We start from the raw sequence: 21,003 nt of genomic DNA, 5'->3' as shown, positions 1-21,003 counted from the left end.
TGGAAGGTGAGGAGGTGACCCTGTCCTCTAATAACATATATTACAGAGGCTGCAGGCAGGAGAGGGGTACAGGCTGCTGGAAGGTGAGGAGGGGACACTGTCCTCTAATAACATATATTACAGAGAGGCTGCAGGCAGGAGAGGGGGTACAGGCTGCTGGAAGGTGAGGAGGGGACACTGTCCTCTAATAACATATATTACAGAGAGGCTGCAGGCAGGAGAGGGGTACAGGCTGCTGGAAGGTGAGGAGGTGACACTGTCCTCTAATAACATATATTACAGAGGCTGCAGGCAGGAGAGGGGTACAGGCTGCTGGAAGGTGAGGAGGTGACACTGTCCTCTAATAACATATATTACAGAGGCTGCAGGCAGGAGAGGGGGTACAGGCTGCTGGAAGGTGAGGAGGAGACACTGTCCTCTAATAACATATATTACAGAGAGGCTGCAGGCAGGAGAGGGGGTACAGGCTGCTGGAAGGTGAGGAGGTGACACTGTCCTCTAATAACATATATTACAGAGGCTGCAGGCAGGAGAGGGGTACAGGCTGCTGGAAGGTGAGGAGGGGACACTGTCCTCTAATAACATATATTACAGAGGCTGCAGGCAGGAGAGGGGGTACAGGCTGCTGGAAGGTGAGGAGGTGACCCTGTCCTCTAATAACATATATTACAGAGGCTGCAGGCAGGAGAGGGGGTACAGGCTGCTGGAAGGTGAGGAGGTGACACTGTCCTCTAATAACATATATTACAGAGGCTGCAGGCAGGAGAGGGGGTACAGGCTGCTGGAAGGTGAGGAGGTGACACTGTCCTCTAATAACATATATTACAGAGAGGGTGCAGGCAGGAGGGGGGGTACAGGCTGCTGGAAGGTGAGGAGGTGACACTGTCCTCTAATAACATATATTACAGAGGCTGCAGGCAGGAGAGGGGTACAGGCTGCTGGAAGGTGAGGAGGTGACACTGTCCTCTAATAACATATATTACAGAGGCTGCAGGCAGGAGAGGGGGGTACAGGCTGCTGGAAGGTGAGGGGGTGACACTGTCCTCTAATAACACATATTACAGAGGCTGCAGGCAGGAGAGGGGGTACAGGCTGCTGGAAGGTGAGGGGGTGACACTGTCCTCTAATAACATATATTACAGAGAGGCTGCAGGCAGGAGAGGGGGTACAGGCTGCTGGAAGGTGAGGAGGTGACACTGTCCTCTAATAACATATATTACAGAGCGGCTGCAGGCAGGAGAGGGGGTACAGGCTGCTGGAAGGTGAGGAGGTGACACTGTCCTCTAATAACATATATTACAGAGGCTGCAGGCAGGAGAGGGGGTACAGGCTGCTGGAAGGTGAGGAGGTGACACTGTCCTCTAATAACATATATTACAGAGGCTGCAGGCAGGAGAGGGGGTACAGGCTGCTGGAAGGTGAGGAGATGACACTGTCCTCTAATAACATATATTACAGAGGCTGCAGGCAGGAGAGGGGGTACAGGCTGCTGGAAGGTGAGGAGGTGACACTGTCCTCTAATAACATATATTACAGAGGCTGCAGGCAGGAGAGGGGTACAGGCTGCTGGAAGGTGAGGAGGTGACACTGTCCTCTAATAACATATATTACAGAGGCTGCAGGCAGGAGAGGGGGTACAGGCTGCTGGAAGGTGAGGAGGTGACACTGTCCTCTAATAACATATATTACAGAGGCTGCAGGCAGGAGAGGGGTACAGGCTGCTGGAAGGTGAGGAGGTGACACTGTCCTCTAATAACATATATTACAGAGAGGCTGCAGGCAGGAGAGGGGGTACAGGCTGCTGGAAGGTGAGGAGGTGACACTGTCCTCTAATAACATATATTACAGAGAGGCTGCAGGCAGGAGAGGGGGTACAGACTGCTGGAAGGTGAGGAGGTGACACTGTCCTCTAATAACATATATTACAGAGGCTGCAGGCAGGAGAGGGGGTACAGGCTGCTGGAAGGTAAGGAGGTGACACTGTCCTCTAATAACATATATTACAGGGGCTGCAGGCAGGAGAGGGGGTACAGGCTGCTGGAAGGTGAGGAGGTGACACTGTCCTCTAATAACATATATTACAGAGGCTGCAGGCAGGAGAGGGGGGTACAGGCTGCTGGAAGGTGAGGGGGTGACACTGTCCTCTAATAACATATTACAGAGAGGCTGCAGGCAGGAGAGGGGGTACAGGCTGCTGGAAGGTGAGGAGGTGACACTGTCCTCTAATAACATATATTACAGAGGCTGCAGGCAGGAGAGGGGGTACAGGCTGCTGGAAGGTGAGGAGGTGACACTGTCCTCTAAAAACATATATTACAGAGGCTGCAGGCAGGAGAGGGGTACAGGCTGCTGGAAGGTGAGGAGGTGACACTGTCCTCTAATAACATATATTACAGAGGCTGCAGGCAGGAGAGGGGGTACAGGCTGCTGGAAGGTGAGGAGGTGACACTGTCCTCTAATAACATATATTACAGAGGCTGCAGGCAGGAGAGGGGTACAGGCTGCTGGAAGGTGAGGAGGTGACACTGTCCTCTAATAACATATATTACAGAGGCTGCAGGCAGGAGAGGGGGGTACAGGCTGCTGGAAGGTGAGGGGGTGACACTGTCCTCTAATAACACATATTACAGAGGCTGCAGGCAGGAGAGGGGGTACAGGCTGCTGGAAGGTGAGGGGGTGACACTGTCCTCTAATAACATATATTACAGAGAGGCTGCAGGCAGGAGAGGGGGTACAGGCTGCTGGAAGGTGAGGAGGTGACACTGTCCTCTAATAACATATATTACAGAGGCTGCAGGCAGGAGAGGGGGTACAGGCTGCTGGAAGGTGAGGAGGTGACACTGTCCTCTAATAACATATATTACAGAGGCTGCAGGCAGGAGAGGGGGGTACAGGCTGCTGGAAGGTGAGGGGGTGACACTGTCCTCTAATAACATATTACAGAGAGGCTGCAGGCAGGAGAGGGGGTACAGGCTGCTGGAAGGTGAGGAGGTGACACTGTCCTCTAATAACATATATTACAGAGAGGCTGCAGGCAGGAGAGGGGGTACAGGCTGCAGGCAGGAGAGGGGTACAGGCTGCTGGAAGGTGAGGAGGGGACACTGTCCTCTAATAACATATATTACAGAGGCTGCAGGCAGGAGAGGGGGTACAGGCTGCTGGAAGGTGAGTGGGTGACACTGTCCTCTAATAACATATATTACCGAGAGGCTGCAGGCAGGAGAGGGGTACAGGCTGCTGGAAGGTGAGGAGGTGACACTGTCCTCTAATAACATATATTACAGAGAGGCTGCAGGCAGGAGAGGAGGTACAGGCTGCTGGAAGGTGAGGAGGTGACACGGTCCTCTAATAACATATATTACAGAGGCTGCAGGCAGGAGAGGGGGTACAGGCTGCTGGAAGGTGAGGAGGTGACACGGTCCCCTAATAACATATATTACAGAGGCTGCAGGCAGGAGAGGGGGTACAGGCTGCTGGAAGGTGAGGAGGTGACACTGTCCTCTAATAACATATATTACAGAGAGGCTGCAGGCAGGAGAGGGGTACAGGCTGCTGGAAGGTGAGGAGGTGACACTGTCCTCTAATAACATATATTACAGAGAGGCTGCAGGCAGGAGAGGAGGTACAGGCTGCTGGAAGGTGAGGAGGTGACACGGTCCTCTAATAACATATATTACAGAGGCTGCAGGCAGGAGAGGGGGTACAGGCTGCTGGAAGGTGAGGAGGTGACACGGTCCCCTAATAACATATATTACAGAGGCTGCAGGCAGGAGAGGGGGTACAGGCTGCTGGAAGGTGAGGAGGTGACACTGTCCTCTAATAACATATATTACAGAGGCTGCAGGCAGGAGAGGGGGTACAGGCTGCTGGAAGGTGAGGAGGTGACACTGTCCCCTAATAACATATATTACAGAGGCTGCAGGCAGGAGAGGGGGTACAGGCTGCTGGAAGGTGAGGAGGTGACACTGTCCTCTAATAACATATATTACAGAGAGGCTGCAGGCAGGAGAGGGGGTACAGGCTGCTGGAAGGTGAGGAGGTGACACTGTCCTCTAATAACATATATTACAGAGAGGCTGCAGGCAGGAGAGGGGGTACAGGCTGCTGGAAGGTGAGGAGGTGACACTGTCCTCTAATAACATATATTACAAAGGCTGCAGGCAGGAGAGGGGGTACAGGCTGCTGGAAGGTGAGGAGGGGACACTGTCCTCTAATAACATATATTACAGAGGCTGCAGGCAGGAGAGGGGGTACAGGCTGCTGGAAGGTGAGGAGGGGACACTGTCCTCTAATAACATATATTACAGAGAGGCTGCAGGCAGGAGAGGGGGTACAGGCTGCTGGAAGGTGAGGAGGTGACACTGTCCTCTAATAACATATATTACAAAGGCTGCAGGCAGGAGAGGGGGTACAGGCTGCTGGAAGGTGAGGAGGGGACACTGTCCTCTAATAACATATATTACAGAGGCTGCAGGCAGGAGAGGGGGTACAGGCTGCTGGAAGGTGAGGAGGTGACACTCCTCTAATAACATATATTACAGAGGCTGCAGGCAGGAGAGGGGGTACAGGCTGCTGGAAGGTGAGGAGGTGACACTGTCCTCTAATAACATATATTACAGAGAGGCTGCAGGCAGGAGAGGGGTACAGGCTGCTGGAAGGTGAGGAGGTGACACTGTCCTCTAATAACATATATTACAGAGAGGCTGCAGGCAGGAGAGGGGGTACAGGCTGCTGGAAGGTGAGGAGGTGACACTGTCCTCTAATAACATATATTACAGAGAGGCTGCAGGCAGGAGAGGGGTACAGGCTGCTGGAAGGTGAGGAGGTGACACTGTCCTCTAATAACATATATTACAGAGGCTGCAGGCAGGAGAGGGGGTACAGGCTGCTGGAAGGTGAGGAGGTGACACTGTCCTCTAATAACATATATTACAGAGGCTGCAGGCAGGAGAGGGGGTACAGGCTGCTGGAAGGTGAGGAGGGGACACTGTCCTCTAATAACATATATTACAGAGGCTGCAGGCAGGAGAGGGGGTACAGGCTGCTGGAAGGTGAGGAGGTGACACTGTCCTCTAATAACATATATTACAGAGGCTGCAGGCAGGAGAGGGGGTACAGGCTGCTGGAAGGTGAGGAGGGGACACTGTCCTCTAATAACATATATTACAGAGGCTGCAGGCAGGAGAGGGGTACAGGCTGCTGGAAGGTGAGGAGGTGACACTGTCCTCTAATAACATATATTACAGAGGCTGCAGGCAGGAGAGGGGGTACAGGCTGCTGGAAGGTGAGGAGGTGACACTGTCCCCTAATAACATATATTACAGAGGCTGCAGGCAGGAGAGGGGGTACAGGCTGCTGGAAGGTGAGGAGGTGACACTGTCCTCTAATAACATATATTACAGAGGCTGCAGGCAGGAGAGGGGGTACAGGCTGCTGGAAGGTGAGGCGGTGACACTGTCCTCTAATAACATATATTACAGAGGCTGCCGGCAGGAGAGGGGGGTACAGGCTGCTGGAAGGTGAGGGGGTGACACTGTCCTCTAATAACATATATTACAGAGAGGCTGCAGGCAGGAGAGGGGGTACAGGCTGCTGGGAGGTGAGGAGGTGACACTGTCCTCTAATAACATATATTACAGAGGCTGCAGGCAGGAGAGGGGGTACAGGCTGCTGGAAGGTGAGGAGGTGACACTGTCCTCTAATAACATATATTACAGAGGCTGCAGGCAGGAGAGGGGTACAGGCTGCTGGAAGGTGAGGAGGTGACACTGTCCTCTAATAACATATATTACAGAGAGGCTGCAGGCAGGAGAGGGGTACAGGCTGCTGGAAGGTGAGGAGGTGACACTGTCCTCTAATAACATATATTACAGAGAGGCTGCAGGCAGGAGAGGGGTACAGGCTGCTGGAAGGTGAGGAGATGACACTGTCCTCTAATAACATATATTACAGAGAGGCTGCAGGCAGGAGAGGAGGTACAGGCTGCTGGAAGGTGAGGAGGGGACACTGTCCTCTAATAACATATATTACAGAGGCTGCAGGCAGGAGAGGGGGTACAGGCTGCTGGAAGGTGAGGAGGTGACACTGTCCTCTAATAACATATATTACAGAGAGGCTGCAGGCAGGAGAGGGGGTACAGGCTGCTGGAAGGTGAGGAGGTGACACTGTCCTCTAATAACATATATTACAGAGGCTGCAGGCAGGAGAGGGGGTACAGGCTGCTGGAAGGTGAGGAGGTGACACTGTCCTCTAATAACATATATTACAGAGGCTGCAGGCAGGAGAGGGGTACAGGCTGCTGGAAGGTGAGGAGGTGACACTGTCCTCTAATAACATATATTACAGAGGCTGCAGGCAGGAGAGGGGGTACAGGCTGCTGGAAGGTGAGGGGGTGACACTGTCCTCTAATAACATATATTACAGGGGCTGCAGGCAGGAGAGGGGGTACAGGCTGCTGGAATGTGAGGAGGTGACACTGTCCTCTAATAACATATATTACAGAGGCTGCAGGCAGGAGAGGGGGTACAGGCTGCTGGAAGGTGAGGAGGTGACACTGTCCTCTAATAACATATATTACAGAGAGGCTGCAGGCAGGAGAGGGGGTACAGGCTGCTGGAAGGTGAGGAGGTGACACTGTCCTCTAATAACATATATTACAGAGGCTGCAGGCAGGAGAGGGGGTACAGGCTGCTGGAAGGTGAGGAGGTGACACTCTCCTCTAATAACATATATTACAGAGGCTGCAGGCAGGAGAGGGGGTACAGGCTGCTGGAAGGTGAGGAGGTGACACTCTCCTCTAATAACATATATTACAGAGGCTGCAGGCAGGAGAGGGGGTACAGGCTGCTGGAAGGTGAGGAGGTGACACTGTCCTCTAATAACATATATTACAGAGGCTGCAGGCAGGAGAGAGGTACAGGCTGCTGGAAGGTGAGGAGGTGACACTGTCCTCTAATAACATATATTACAGAGGCTGCAGGCAGGAGAGGGGGTACAGGCTGCTGGAAGGTGAGGAGGGGACACTGTCCTCTAATAACATATATTACAGAGGCTGCAGGCAGGAGAGGGGGTACAGGCTGCTGGAAGGTGAGGAGGTGACACTGTCCTCTAATAACATATATTACAGAGGCTGCAGGCAGGAGAGGGGTACAGGCTGCTGGAAGGTGAGGAGGTGACACTGTCCTCTAATAACATATATTACAGAGGCTGCAGGCAGGAGAGGGGGTACAGGCTGCTGGAAGGTGAGGAGGTGACACTGTCCTCTAATAACATATATTACAGAGGCTGCAGGCAGGAGAGGGGTACAGGCTGCTGGAAGGTGAGGAGGTGACACTGTCCTCTAATAACATATATTACAGAGGCTGCAGGCAGGAGAGGGGTACAGGCTGCTGGAAGGTGAGGAGGTGACACTGTCCTCTAATAACATATATTACAGAGGCTGCAGGCAGGAGAGGGGGTACAGGCTGCTGGAAGGTGAGGAGGTGACACTGTCCTCTAATAACATATATTACAGGGGCTGCAGGCAGGAGAGGGGGTACAAGCTGCTGGAAGGTGAGGAGGTGACACTGTCCTCTAATAACATATATTACAGAGGCTGCAGGCAGGAGAGGGGGTACAGGCTGCTGGAAGGTGAGGAGGTGACACTGTCCTCTAATAACATATATTACAGAGGCTGCAGGCAGGAGAGGGGGTACAGGCTGCTGGAAGGTGAGGAGATGACACTGTCCTCTAATAACATATATTACAGAGAGGCTGCAGGGAGGAGAGGGGGTACAGGCTGCTGGAAGGTGAGGAGGTGACACTGTCCTCTAATAACATATATTACAGAGAGGCTGCAGGCAGGAGAGGGGGTACAGGCTGCTGGAAGGTGAGGAGGTGACACTGTCCTCTAATAACATATATTACAGAGGCTGCAGGCAGGAGTGGGGGTACAGGCTGCTGGAAGGTGAGGAGGTGACACTGTCCTCTAATAACATATATTACAGAGGCTGCAGGCAGGAGAGGGGGTACAGGCTGCTGGAAGGTGAGGAGGTGACACTGTCCTCTAATAACATATATTACAGAGGCTGCAGGCAGGAGAGGGGGTACAGACTGCTGGAAGGTGAGGAGGTGACACTGTCCTCTAATAACATATATTACAGAGACTGCAGGTAGGAGAGGGGGTACAGGCTGCTGGAAGGTGAGGAGGTGACACTGTCCTCTAATAACATATATTACAGAGGCTGCAGGCAGGAGAGGGGTACAGGCTGCTGGAAGGTGAGGAGGTGACACTGTCCTCTAATAACATATATTACAGAGGCTGCAGGCAGGAGAGGGGGTACAGGCTGCTGGAAGGTGAGGAGGTGACACTGTCCTCTAATAACATATATTACAGAGGCTGCAGGCAGGAGAGGGGGTACAGGCTCCTGGAAGGTGAGGAGGTGACACTGTCCTCTAATAACATATATTACAGAGGCTGCAGGCAGGAGAGGGGGTACAGGCTGCTGGAAGGTGAGGAGGTGACACTGTCCTCTAATAACATATATTACAGAGAGGCTGCAGGCAGGAGAGGGGGTACAGGCTGCTGGAAGGTGAGGAGGTGACACTGTCCTCTAATAACATATATTACAGAGGCTGCAGGCAGGAGAGGGGGTACAGGCTGCTGGAAGGTGAGGGGGTGACACTGTCCTCTAATAACATATATTACAGAGAGGCTGCAGGCAGGAGAGGGGGTACAGGCTGCTGGAAGGTGAGGAGGTGACACTGTCCTCTAATAACATATATTACAGAGAGGCTGCAGGCAGGAGAGGGGGTACAGGCTGCTGGAAGGTGAGGAGGTGACACTGTCCTCTAATAACATATATTACAGAGGCTGCAGGCAGGAGAGGGGTACAGGCTGCTGGAAGGTGAGGAGGTGACCCTGTCCTCTAATAACATATATTACAGAGGCTGCAGGCAGGAGAGGGGGTACAGACTGCTGGAAGGTGAGGAGGGGACACTGTCCTCTAATAACATATATTACAGAGGCTGCAGGCAGGAGAGGGGGTACAGGCTGCTGGAAGGTGAGGAGGGGACACTGTCCTCTAATAACATATATTACAGAGGCTGCAGGCAGGAGAGGGGGGTACAGGCTGCTGGAAGGTGAGGAGGTGACACGGTCCTCTAATAACATATATTACAGAGAGGCTGCAGGCAGGAGAGGGGGTACAGGCTGCTGGAAGGTGAGGGGGTGACACTGTCCTCTAATAACATATATTACAGAGAGGCTGCAGGCAGGAGAGGAGGTACAGGCTGCTGGAAGGTGAGGAGGTGACACGGTCCTCTAATAACATATATTACAGAGGCTGCAGGCAGGAGAGGGGGTACAGGCTGCTGGAAGGTGAGGAGGTGACACTGTCCTCTAATAACATATATTACAGAGAGGCTGCAGGCAGGAGAGGGGGTACAGGCTGCTGGAAGGTGAGGAGGTGACACTGTCCTCTAATAACATATATTACAGAGGCTGCAGGCAGGAGAGGGGTACAGGCTGCTGGAAGGTGAGGAGGTGACACTGTCCTCTAATAACATATATTACAGAGGCTGCAGGCAGGAGAGGGGGTACAGGCTGCTGGAAGGTGAGGAGGTGACACTGTCCTCTAATAACATATATTACAGAGGCTGCAGGCAGGAGAGGGGTACAGGCTGCTGGAAGGTGAGGAGGTGACACTGTCCTCTAATAACATATTGCGTTGGGAACGTTCCTGGTAGAGATTTGAAGCGGTGCCCAGGAGCTTCAATCTACGCCTATGTGCCGCAACGTGGCCGGCCGTAGATTGCCAGCTCTTTGGATCAGGCTCCTTTACATTGCTGTTTATTCATGGCTCTATATCTGGAATAGGGGAATGGAGGTTGAGCAAGACTGTGGGTAACTGAGGCTGAGAAGACCAGGGTGACGGACTGGGGGATCTGGAAAAACTCTGTACTAATCATGACTGGCCTAAGTAGAGTCATGCCATGTTTTACCTAATGAACCTGTTCACCCCTTTTTCTCCTGCCCATCTCCCAATAACGACACGTGACAACCGAGGTTGGATATGAAATTGGCCACAGCAGTCGTTTATTTATTTACATTATTTAAATGCAATTTAATCTGAAACATTCGGATAACTCCACTTCTAATTCACATGACCCAACATGGGTCAGAATCAGAATTAACCATAAACATATTTTAATACTTTAACAGAGCAGGGGAAGTCCTTGAAGCCATTTTAAAACCGAATCTTTTTCCTTTAAATTAGCCATCTGCAAACCACCACCAACTCTTTACCTCCAGCCGTAAACCAGCTCGGAGGCACCGCTCACCTCTGCAGATGACTCCAACCACCAGAAGACCACTTCAAAGGGATAACACCTGATGAAGTCTTCAAATGATCTACCGTTTTGGGGGACGCATACCCCCGATGCGACCCCCCCACCATTTTGTACTGACCAACCTCAAGGACTCCCCCCGCCAGCTGCCATGACATCCGAACCTGCTCAAAAGAAAATGAGAAACACCAGTTATGAAATTATACAACATAAATCAAATAACAAAATCATAACCACCCCGATCCCCAGGCCAACCCCTACTTAAGGGCGGGAGGGTGGGAGCTCAGCTAGCTACCTGTTGTTCCTCCCGCTGCTTCCGGCTCAATGCCGAAAACAGCGGGAAGAACAGATAACTCCCCCCGTCCCCTCCCCTCTCCCAACTTCCTCTTCCCCTATTGGTTCTCTTCCCTCCTATGGCAGTCATGGAGGCTTCCCCTTAAAGCGGCTCTGTCACCAGATTTTGCAACCCCTATCTGCTATTGCATGTGATCGGCGCTGCAATGTAGATTACAGTAACGTTTTTATTTTTAAAAAACGAGCATTTTTGGCCAAGTTATGACCATTTTCGTATTTATGCAAATGAGGCTTGCAAAAGTCCAAGTGGGCGTGTTGAAAAGTAAAAGTCCAAGTGGGCGTGTATTATGTGCGTACATCGGGGCGTGTATTATGTGCGTACATCGGGGCGTGTATTATGTGGGTACATCGGGGCGTGTTTACTACTTTTACTAACTGGGCGTTCTGACGAGAAGTATCATCCACTTCTCTTCAGAACGCCCAGCTTCTGGCAGTGCAGACACAGCGTGTTCTCGAGAGATCACGCTGTGACGTCACTCACTTCCTGCCCCAGGTCCTGCATCGTGTCGGCCACATCGGCACCAGAGGCTACAGTTCATTCTGCAGCAGCATCAGCGTTTGCAGGTAAGTAGCTACATCGACTTACCTGCAAACGCCGATGCTGCAGAATCATCTGTAGCCTCTGGTGCCGATGTGTCCTCGCTCGTCTGACACGATGCAGGACCTGTGAGTGACGTCACAGCGTGATCTCTGGAGAACACGACTGTGTCTGCACTGCCAGAAGCTGGGCGTTGTGAAGAGAAGTGGATGACACTTCTATACACAACGCCCAGCTAGTAAAAGTAGTAAACACGCCCCGATGTACCCACATAATACACGCCCCGATGTACGCACATAATACACGCCCACTTGTACTTTTACTTTTCAACACGCCCACTTGGACTTTTGCGAGCCTCATTTGCATAAATACGAAAATGGTCATAACTTGGCCAAAAATGCTCGTTTTTTAAAAATAAAAACGTTACTGTAATCTACATTGCAGCGCCGATCACAGGCAATAGCAGATAGGGGCTGCACAATGTGGTGACAGAGCCTCTTTAAGCCCTCCGTGCTGCCGTCCAGCCTCTTCTATACATCCACACTACATCTCACACTTCTGACATTCGGGATGGGCGGAGGGGGGCACTTACATTTCGTTGTGTGGGATCGACCTTTCCATGCGCCTCTAGACAGTTCCACGTTATCAGAGAAATGATCTGAATACGGAAGATCCACATTATAAAATAACGCACAAGTCTGATGTCTAATACGAGATCCGGAATTATCAATGTAAATGTATTTCTCAGGTCAAACAAAGTGACACGAGGATCTGGGTCAAAAGTAGTGACTGACCCTCGAACCCTGGACCCCAGGCAAAATATTTTAATCCATGTGATTTTGTGCTGCAGCTCTGCCACCTAGTGGACATGTTCTGCTATTACTAAGGAAAGGGTTTTGTATGTAATTCCATACTAGCCAACTCTCCCAAAACGTCCTAGAGACTCACAAGAAAAGGGGAGACCTCCTAGAAGAGCAGCAAATATCAGGGTGCCCCCGTCTTCATAATATACCCCCCCTTTTCCTGCAGTCTCCTCCAGTCCTGAATACACCGGACAATGTCTTGACAGCGGGAAGTGAAGGACAGAGGGAGGGGAGAATCGGTACAACTTGGGTCTATTTAGTGGGTCTGGTCTGGGGTCTGTATTTAGTGGGTCTGGTCTGGGGTCTGTATTTAGGGGGTCTGGTCTGGGGTCTGTATTTATTTAGGGGTGTGATCTAGGGGGGTGCAGTATTTGTTATCTAAAGTCCATAAATTTTGTGTCCCACTTTCTACGTCATTTTTTAGAATTTCCCTGTTGTCCCTTCTAAAAAGTTGACCAGTTTGGGATAATGAATATGATTTAACCCCGTGTGGTCGTTACCGGTTTTGGCTTTCGGAACCACATATTTTTTATTTTTGTTCCGCCGCATTCTAAAAGTCAGAACTTTTTTGTTGATGTCGTTTTCTAAAATTTCGTTTTTTGTGAGACGTGTTGTATTTTTTTAGGGATAATTTTTGGGTACGTCGAAGTTCAGAGCCTTATTTATATAATTTTTTTTTATTATGGTAAAATGTATAAAAAATATTTTGCCACCTCTGTTGCCAGAGGTTCTTCCCAGTGTTGATCCCATGGGCACAGCCGCCAGGCCCGGTAAATCATAACGTACATTTACATCATGTGCCCTAATGGGTTATTTACGATCGCCGTGCGTAATCTTTCCCTCTGTGACCGGGTCAGATCGTTCTCTTCTGGCGCTCTAATGTCTAGATTGTAAGACCATAAAATCTCAGTGTAATGTAACAATTGGGAACCTCTTTTTATCATCACGTTGTCTTACGTGTCAATATTCTTCCGTTATATATCTCTATATAACTCGGCTGAGATACGTTTTTCTGACACAGAGTCAAATTCCCTGCCTGGTCGAACGATTAAAAATACGTATTATTAGGTTTATTACTTAAAAAGCAGCTCTCAAGCCAAAAACCTAAACCGGCTAAAACAGATGAATCAGGAGGGAGAAGAGGAAATTCCTATGGCGGTGTGAAAATACTCTACGCCCCTCCTATGATATATAGTCCTGATCAGCTGTCAATGAACTGCGTCCCTACGGGTTTCAGCACTAAAGTCCTATTCACACCACAGGGATTCCCGGCCGTGTGATGGACGTTAAGTAGGAACAATAGACACCAAATGGGGCTATTCGCACGGCAGATTTTTTGAAGACACAGTAAATCGAGCCGTCAAAAAATGCTATCTTCTCCATCTCGCAGTGCGAAGTGCATGTTTGGAGGAGGAGGGTATATTTTTTCTACCTGTAGGAACGGAATCCCTAATCCCCGGCCACAGCGTTGCCGAAGCTGTTGCCGGTGTTTCCGCGCCAGGAGAAGTCCCGAACTTCACTGTCTATGTATGGACAGTCATGTCAGGGACTTCTGCTGGAGCAGTCCCCTACAGTGGCGCTATCAGCTGGAAGGTAAGGGTTGTGCCATCTATGGGGGGTGTGTGCTATGTAAAAGAGGGCTGTGTGGCACTACCTACCGGAGGGCTGTGTGGCACTAACTACAGGAGGGCTGTGTGGCACTACCTAGAGGGGGGCTGTGTGGCACTACCTACAGGGGGGCTGTGTGGCACTAACTACAGGGGGCTGTGTGGCACTAACTACAGGAGGGCTGTGTGGCACTACCTACAGGGGGCTGTGTGGCACTAACTACAGGAGGGCTGTGTGGCACTAACTACAGGGGGCTGTGTGGCACTAACTACAGGAGGGCTGTGTGGCACTACCTACAGGGGGGGCTGTGTGGCACTACCTAAAGGGGGGGCTGTGTGGCACTAACTACAGGAGGGCTGTGTGGCACTAACTACAGGGGGCTGTGTGGCACTACCTACAGGGGGGGCTGTGTGGCACTACCTACAGGGGGTGCTGTGTGGCACTAACTACAGGGGGCTGTGTGGCACTAACTACAGGAGGGCTGTGTGGCACTACCTACAGGGGGGCTGTGTGGCACTAACTACAGGGGGCTGTGTGGCACTAACTACAGGAGGGCTGTGTGGCACTACCTACAGGGGGCTGTGTGGCACTAACTACAGGAGGGCTGTGTGGCACTAACTACAGGGGGCTGTGTGGCACTAACTACAGGAGGGCTGTGTGGCACTACCTACAGGGGGGGCTGTGTGGCACTACCTAAAGGGGGGGCTGTGTGGCACTAACTACAGGAGGGCTGTGTGGCACTAACTACAGGGGGTTGTGTGGCACTACCTACAGGGGGGGCTGTGTGGCACTACCTACAGGGGGGCTGTGTGGCACTACCTACAGGGGGGCTGTGTGGCACTAACTACAGGGGGCTGTGTGGCACTAACTACAGGAGGGCTGTGTGGCACTAACTACAGGAGGGCTGTGTGGCACTAACTACAAGGGGGCTGTGTGGCACTAACTACAGGGGGCTGTGTGGCACTAACTACAGGGGGCTGTGTGGCACTAACTACAAAGGGGGCTGTGTAGCACTAACTACAGGAGGGCTGTGTGGCACTACGTACAGGGGGGGCTGTGTGCCACTACCTACAGGGGGGCTGTGTGGCACTAACTACAGGAGGGCTGTGTGGCACTACCTACAGGGGGCTGTGTGGCACTAACTACAGGAGGGCTGTGTGGCACTAACTACAGGGGGGCTGTGTGGCACTAACTACAGGGGGGCTGTGTGGCACTACCTACAGGGGGGGGCTGTGTGGCACTACCTAAAGGGGGGGCTGTGTGGCACTAACTACAGGAGGGCTGTGAGGCACTAACTACAGGGGGCTGTGTGGCACTACCTACAGGGGGGGCTGTGTGGCACTACCTACAGGGGGGGCTGTGTGGCACTAACTACAGGAGGGCTGTGTGGCACTACCTACAGGGGGCTGTGTGGCACTAACTACAGGAGGGCTGTGTGGCACTAACTACAGGAGGGCTGTGTGGCACTAACTACAGGGGGTTGTGTGGCACTACCTACAGGGGGGCTGTGTGGCACTACCTACAGGGGGGCTGTGTGGCACTAACTACAGGGGGCTGTGTGGCACTAACTACAGGAGGGCTGTTTGGCACTAACTACAGGGGGCTGTGTGGCACTAACTACAAAGGGGGCTGTGTAGCACTAACTACAGGAGGGCTGTGTGGCACTAACTACAGGGGGCTGTGTGGCACTACCTACAGGGGGACTGTGTGGCACTACCTACAGGGGGGCTGTGTGGCACTAACTACAGGAGGCTGTGTGGCACTAACTACAGGAGGGCTGTTTGGCACTAACTACAGGGGGCTGTGTGGCACTAACTACAAAGGGGGCTGTGTAGCACTAACTACAGGAGGGCTGTGTGGCACTAACTACAGGGGGCTGTGTGGCACTACCTACAGGGGGACTGTGTGGCACTACCTACAGGGGGGCTGTGTGGCACTAACTACAGGAGGGCTGTGTGGTACTACCTACAGGGGGCTGTGTGGCACTAACTACAGGAGGGCTGTGTGGCAATAACTACAGGGGGCTGTGTGGCACTAACTACAGGAGGGCTGTGTGGCACTACCTACAAGGGGGGCTGTGTGGCACTACCTAAAGGGAGGGCTGTGTGGCACTAACTACAGGAGGGCTGTGTGGCACTAACTACAGGAGGGCTGTGTGGCACTAACTACAGGGGGCTGTGTGGCACTACCTACAGGGGGGGCTGTGTGGCACTACCTACAGGGGGGCTGTGTGGCACTAACTACAGGGGGCTGTGTGGCACTAACTACAGGAGGGCTGTGTGGCACTAACTACAGGGGGCTGTGTGGCACTACCTACAGGGGGGGCTGTGTGGCACTAACTACAGGGGGCTGTGTGGCACTAACTACAGGGGGCTGTGTGGCACTAACTACAAAGAGGGCTGTGTAGCACTAACTACAGGAGGGCTGTGTGGCATTATCTAGAGAGCGAAGTGTGTGGCAAAAAATGTACAAATGAAATTCATCCGTTTTTTAAAACGAACAGGGAAAAAAACGGATGCAAAACGGCCGTTTTTATCGTCCAACACTCGGACCCTGTCGTATGAATACAGCCTAAGCCTTAGTGTTCCTTGTGCCTCATCAGGGGTCACGCCAACAGTTACATTGTTAAATTGTTACTAGTTCTAAATCCTGGCCGTCGAGCACTCGTCCATGCTATGTAGTTCCTAGTTCCTCCGGCGTGTGCACGACACTGGTGTATTGGCCGCACACGCGCCGAGGAGACGCCAGACATAAATCAACTAAGCCCCGCCCACTGGGCAGTGTTTTTAGAAGCCGGGCTCCAGGCCGTTTCATAACGTCAGACTGACGTCCCGGACCTAGCCGCACCTCCGATATTACACCCAGCCCTCCATAGTGACGGTCTCTGCGTCCCTGGTAACCTGCGGAACTTCAGGCGGTTTAGCCGCAAATGTAGTAAAGATCAATCACTGTGTAAATGAATGGTGCCCAAACGGCAGAGATAACGCTCCCCATCCCACGTCAGTCCTTCTCTCCGTAAAATGATATACTTCATATTATATTGCACGTCTATAAGATTCCAAAATACATCAACGGATCTACATCTATTAGTGACCTATAATGTGCTATTATTCTCTGTACATACCCTGTACAAACATAAATTCTGGCCACCACTAGGGGGAGCTCACTGCATACAGATATATACAGCTCCCATAGAGTTACATGATAACATTCTGCTGCCTGCAGCCACCACTAGGGGGAGCTAACTACATACAGATATATACAGCTCCTATAGAGTTACATAATAAGATTCTGCTGCCTGCAGTCACCACTAGGGGGAGCTCACTACATACAGATGTATACAGCTCCCACAGATTTACATAATAAAATTCTGCTGCCTGCGGCCACCACTAAAGTTAAATCACTACATACAGATATATACAGCTCCCATAGAGTTACATGATAACATTCTGCTGCCTGCAGTCACCACTAGGGGGAGCTCACTACATACAGATATATTCAACGCCCATAGAGTTACAGTGAAGGAAATAATTATTTGATCCCTTGCTGATTTTGTAAGTTTGCCCACTGTCAAAGTCATGAGCAGTCTAGAATTTTTAGGCTAGGTTAATTTTACCAGTGAGAGATAGATTATATAAAAAAAAAAAAGAAAATCACATTGTCAAAAGTATATATATTTATTTGCATTGTTCACAGAGAAATAAGTATGTGACCCCCGACCAACCATTAAGAGTTCAGCCTCCTCCAGACCAGTTACTGCTCCAAATCAACTTGGTGCCTGCATTATAGACAGCTCTTACATGGTCACCTGTATAAGAGACTCCTGTCCACAGACTCAATGATCAGTCTGACTCTAACCTCTACAACATGGGCAAGACCAAAGAGCTTTCTAAGGATGTCAGGGACAAGATCATAGACCTGCACAAGGCTGGAATGGGCTACAGAACCATAAGTAAGACGCTGGGTGAGAAGGACACAACTGTTGGTGCAATAGTAAGAACATGGAAGACATACAAAATGACTATCAATCGACATCGATCTGGGGCTCCATGCAAAATCTCACCTCGTGGGGTATCCTTGATCCTGAGGAAGGTGAGAGCTCAGCCGAAAACTACACGGGGGGAACTTGTTAATGATCTCAAGGCAGCTGGGACCACAGTCACCAAGAAAACCATTGGTAACACATTACGCCGTAATGGATTATAATCCTGCAGTGCCCGCAAGGTCCCCCTGCTCAAGAAGGCACATGTACAGGCCCGTCTGAAGTTTGCAAATGCACATCTGGATGATTCTGAGAGTGATTGGGAGAAGGTGCTGTGGTCAGATGAGACGAAAATTTAGCTCTTTGGCATTAACTCAACTCGTCGTTTTTGGAGGAAGAGAAATGCTGCTTATGACCCAAAGAACACCGTCCCCACTGTCAAGCATGGAGGTGGAAACATTATGTTTTGGGGGTGTTTCTCTGCTAAGGGCACAGGACTACTTCACCGCATCAATGGGAGAATGGATGGAGCCATGTACCGTCAAATCCTGAGTGACAACCTCCTTCCCTCCACCAGGACATTAAAAATGGCACGTGGCTGGGTCTTCCAGCACGACAATTACCCGAAACATACAGCCAAGGCAACAAAGGAGTGGCTCAAAAAGAACCACATTAAGGTCATGGAGTGGCCTAGCCAGTCTCCAGACCTTAATCCCATCGAAAACTTATGGAGGGAGCTGAAGATCCGAGTTGCCAAGCGAAAGCCTCGAAATCTTAATGATTTACAGATAATCTGCAAAGAGGAGTGGGCAAAAATTCCATCTAACATGTGTGCAAACCTCATCATCAACTACAAAAACCGTCTGACTGCTGTGCTTGCCAACAAGGGTTTTGCCACCAAGTATTAAAGAGGCTCTGTCACCAGATTTTGCAACCCCTATCTGCTATTGCCTGTGATCGGCGCTGCAATGTAGATAACAGTAACATTTTTATTTTTAAAAAACGAGCATTTTTGGCCAAATTATGACCATTTTTGTATTTATGCAAATGAGGCTTGCAAAAGTACAAGTGGGCGTGTATTATGTGCGTACATCGGGGCGTTTTTACTTCTTTTACTAGCTGGGCGTTCTGATGAGAAGTATCATCCACTTCTCTTCAGAATGCCCAGCTTCTGGCAGTGCCGACACACAGCCGTGTTCTCCAGAGATCACGCTGTGACGTCACTCACTTCCTGCCCCAGGTCCTGCATCGTGTCGGCCACATCGGCACCAGAGGCTACAGTTGATTCTGCAGCAGCATCAGCGTTTGCAGGTAAGTAGCTACATCGACTTACCTGCAAACGCCGATGCTGCTGCAGAATCATCTGTAGCCTCTGGTGTCGATGTGTCCTCGCTCGTCTGACACGATGCAGGACCTGTGAGTGACGTCACAGATCTGCACTGCCAGAAACTGGGCGTTCTGAAGAGAAATGGATGACACTTCTCATCAGAACGCCCAGCTAGTAAAAGTAGTAAAAACGCTCCGATGTACGCACATAATACACGCCCCGATGTACGCACATAATACACGCCCAGTTGTACTTTTACTGTAAACACGCCCAGTTGGACTTTTGCAAGCCTTATTTGCATAAATACAAAAATGGTCATAACTTGGCCAAAAATGCTCGTTTTTTAAAAATTAAAACGTTACTGTAATCTACATTGCAGCGCCGATCACATGCAATAGCAGATAGGGGTTGCAAAATCTGGTGACAGAGCCTCTTTAATTCTTGTTTGCCAAAGGGATTAAATACTTATTTCTCTGTGCACAATGCAAATAAATATATATAATTTTGACAATGTGATTTTCTTTTTTTTTTTTATATAATCTATCTCTCACTGGTAAAATTAACCTAGCCTAAAAGTTCTAGACTGTTCATGTCTTTGACAGTGGGCAAACTTACAAAATCAGCAAGAGATCAAATACATCACTGTACATGTTAACATTCTGCTGCCTGCCAGCCACCACTTGAGGGAGCTCACTACATACAGATATACATAGCTCTCATAGAGTTGTATGATAACATTCTACTGCCTGCAGCCACCACTAGGGGGAGATCACTACATACAGATATATACAGCGCCCATAGAGTTATATGATAACATTCTGCTACCTCCAGTCACCACTAGGGGGATATCACTACATACAGATATATACAGCGCCCATAGAGTTACATGATAACATTCTTCTGCCTGCAGCAACCGTAGGGGGAGATCACTATATACAGCGCCCATAGAGTTACATGATAACATTCTGCTGCCTGCAGCCACCACTAGAGGGAGTTCACTACATACAGATATATATAGCTCCCATAGAGTTACATGATAACATTCTCCTTCATGCAGCCACCACTAGGGGGAGCTTACTACATACAAATATACATAGCTCTCATAGAGTTGTATGATAACATTCTACTGCCTGCAGCCACCACTATGGGGAGATCACTACATACAGATATATACGGCTCCCATAGAGTTACATGATAACATTCTTCTGCATGCAGTCAGAGGGAGCTCACTACATACAGATATATACAGCTCTCATAAAGTTACATGATAACATTCTGCTGCTTACAGTCATCACTAGGGGGAGCTCACTACATACAGATATATACAGCTCCCATAGAGTTACATGATAACATTCTGCTGACTGCAGTCATCACTAGGGGGAAATCACTAGATACAGATATATACAGCACCCATAGAGTTACATGATAGCATTCTGCTGCCTGCAGTCACCACTAGGGGGAGATCACTACATACAGATATATACAGCGCCCATAGAGTTACATGATAACATTCTGCTACCTGCAGCCACCACTAGAGAGAGCTCACTACATACAGATATATACAGCGCCCATAGAGTTACATGATAACATTCTGCTACCTGCAGTCACCACTAGTGAGAGCTCACTACATACAGATATATGCAGCTCCCATAGAGTTACATGATAACATTCTGCTGCATGCAGCCACCACTAGGGGGAGATCACTACATACAGATATATACAGCGCCCATAGAGTTATATGATAACATTCTGCTACCTCCAGTCACCACTAGGGGGATATCACTACATACAGATATATACAGCGCCCATAGAGTTACATGATAACATTCTACTGCCTGCAGCAACCGTAGGGGGAGATCACTATATACAGCGCCCATAGAGTTACATGATAACATTCTGCTTCCTGCAGCCACCACTAGAGGGAGTTCACTACATACAGATATATATAGCTCCCATAGAGTTACATGATAACATTCTCCTTCATGCAGCCACCACTAGGGGGAGC

The 21,003-nt window shown here is 50.2% G+C and overlaps 1 protein-coding gene across 1 annotated transcript in view; it reads right to left on the bottom strand.

The window, feature by feature from the left end:
* The window catches only part of TDRD1 (tudor domain containing 1), a 52,522-nt gene extending 40,625 nt beyond the window's left edge, over nt 1-11,897 (bottom strand). Inside the window, exon 1 of the mRNA XM_075842686.1 lies at nt 11,811-11,897. Within this exon, the coding sequence (XP_075698801.1) occupies nt 11,811-11,897 (87 nt within the window). The remainder of the gene's footprint in view (nt 1-11,810) is intronic.
* Between the last annotated feature and the right edge of the window lie 9,106 nt (nt 11,898-21,003).

Source organism: Rhinoderma darwinii, chromosome 11 (assembly GCF_050947455.1).
Source record: "Rhinoderma darwinii isolate aRhiDar2 chromosome 11, aRhiDar2.hap1, whole genome shotgun sequence".
Lineage (NCBI taxonomy): Eukaryota > Metazoa > Chordata > Amphibia > Anura > Rhinodermatidae > Rhinoderma > Rhinoderma darwinii.
Note: the sequence above shows the minus strand (reverse complement) of the source record. Positions and strands in the feature narration are given on the sequence as shown.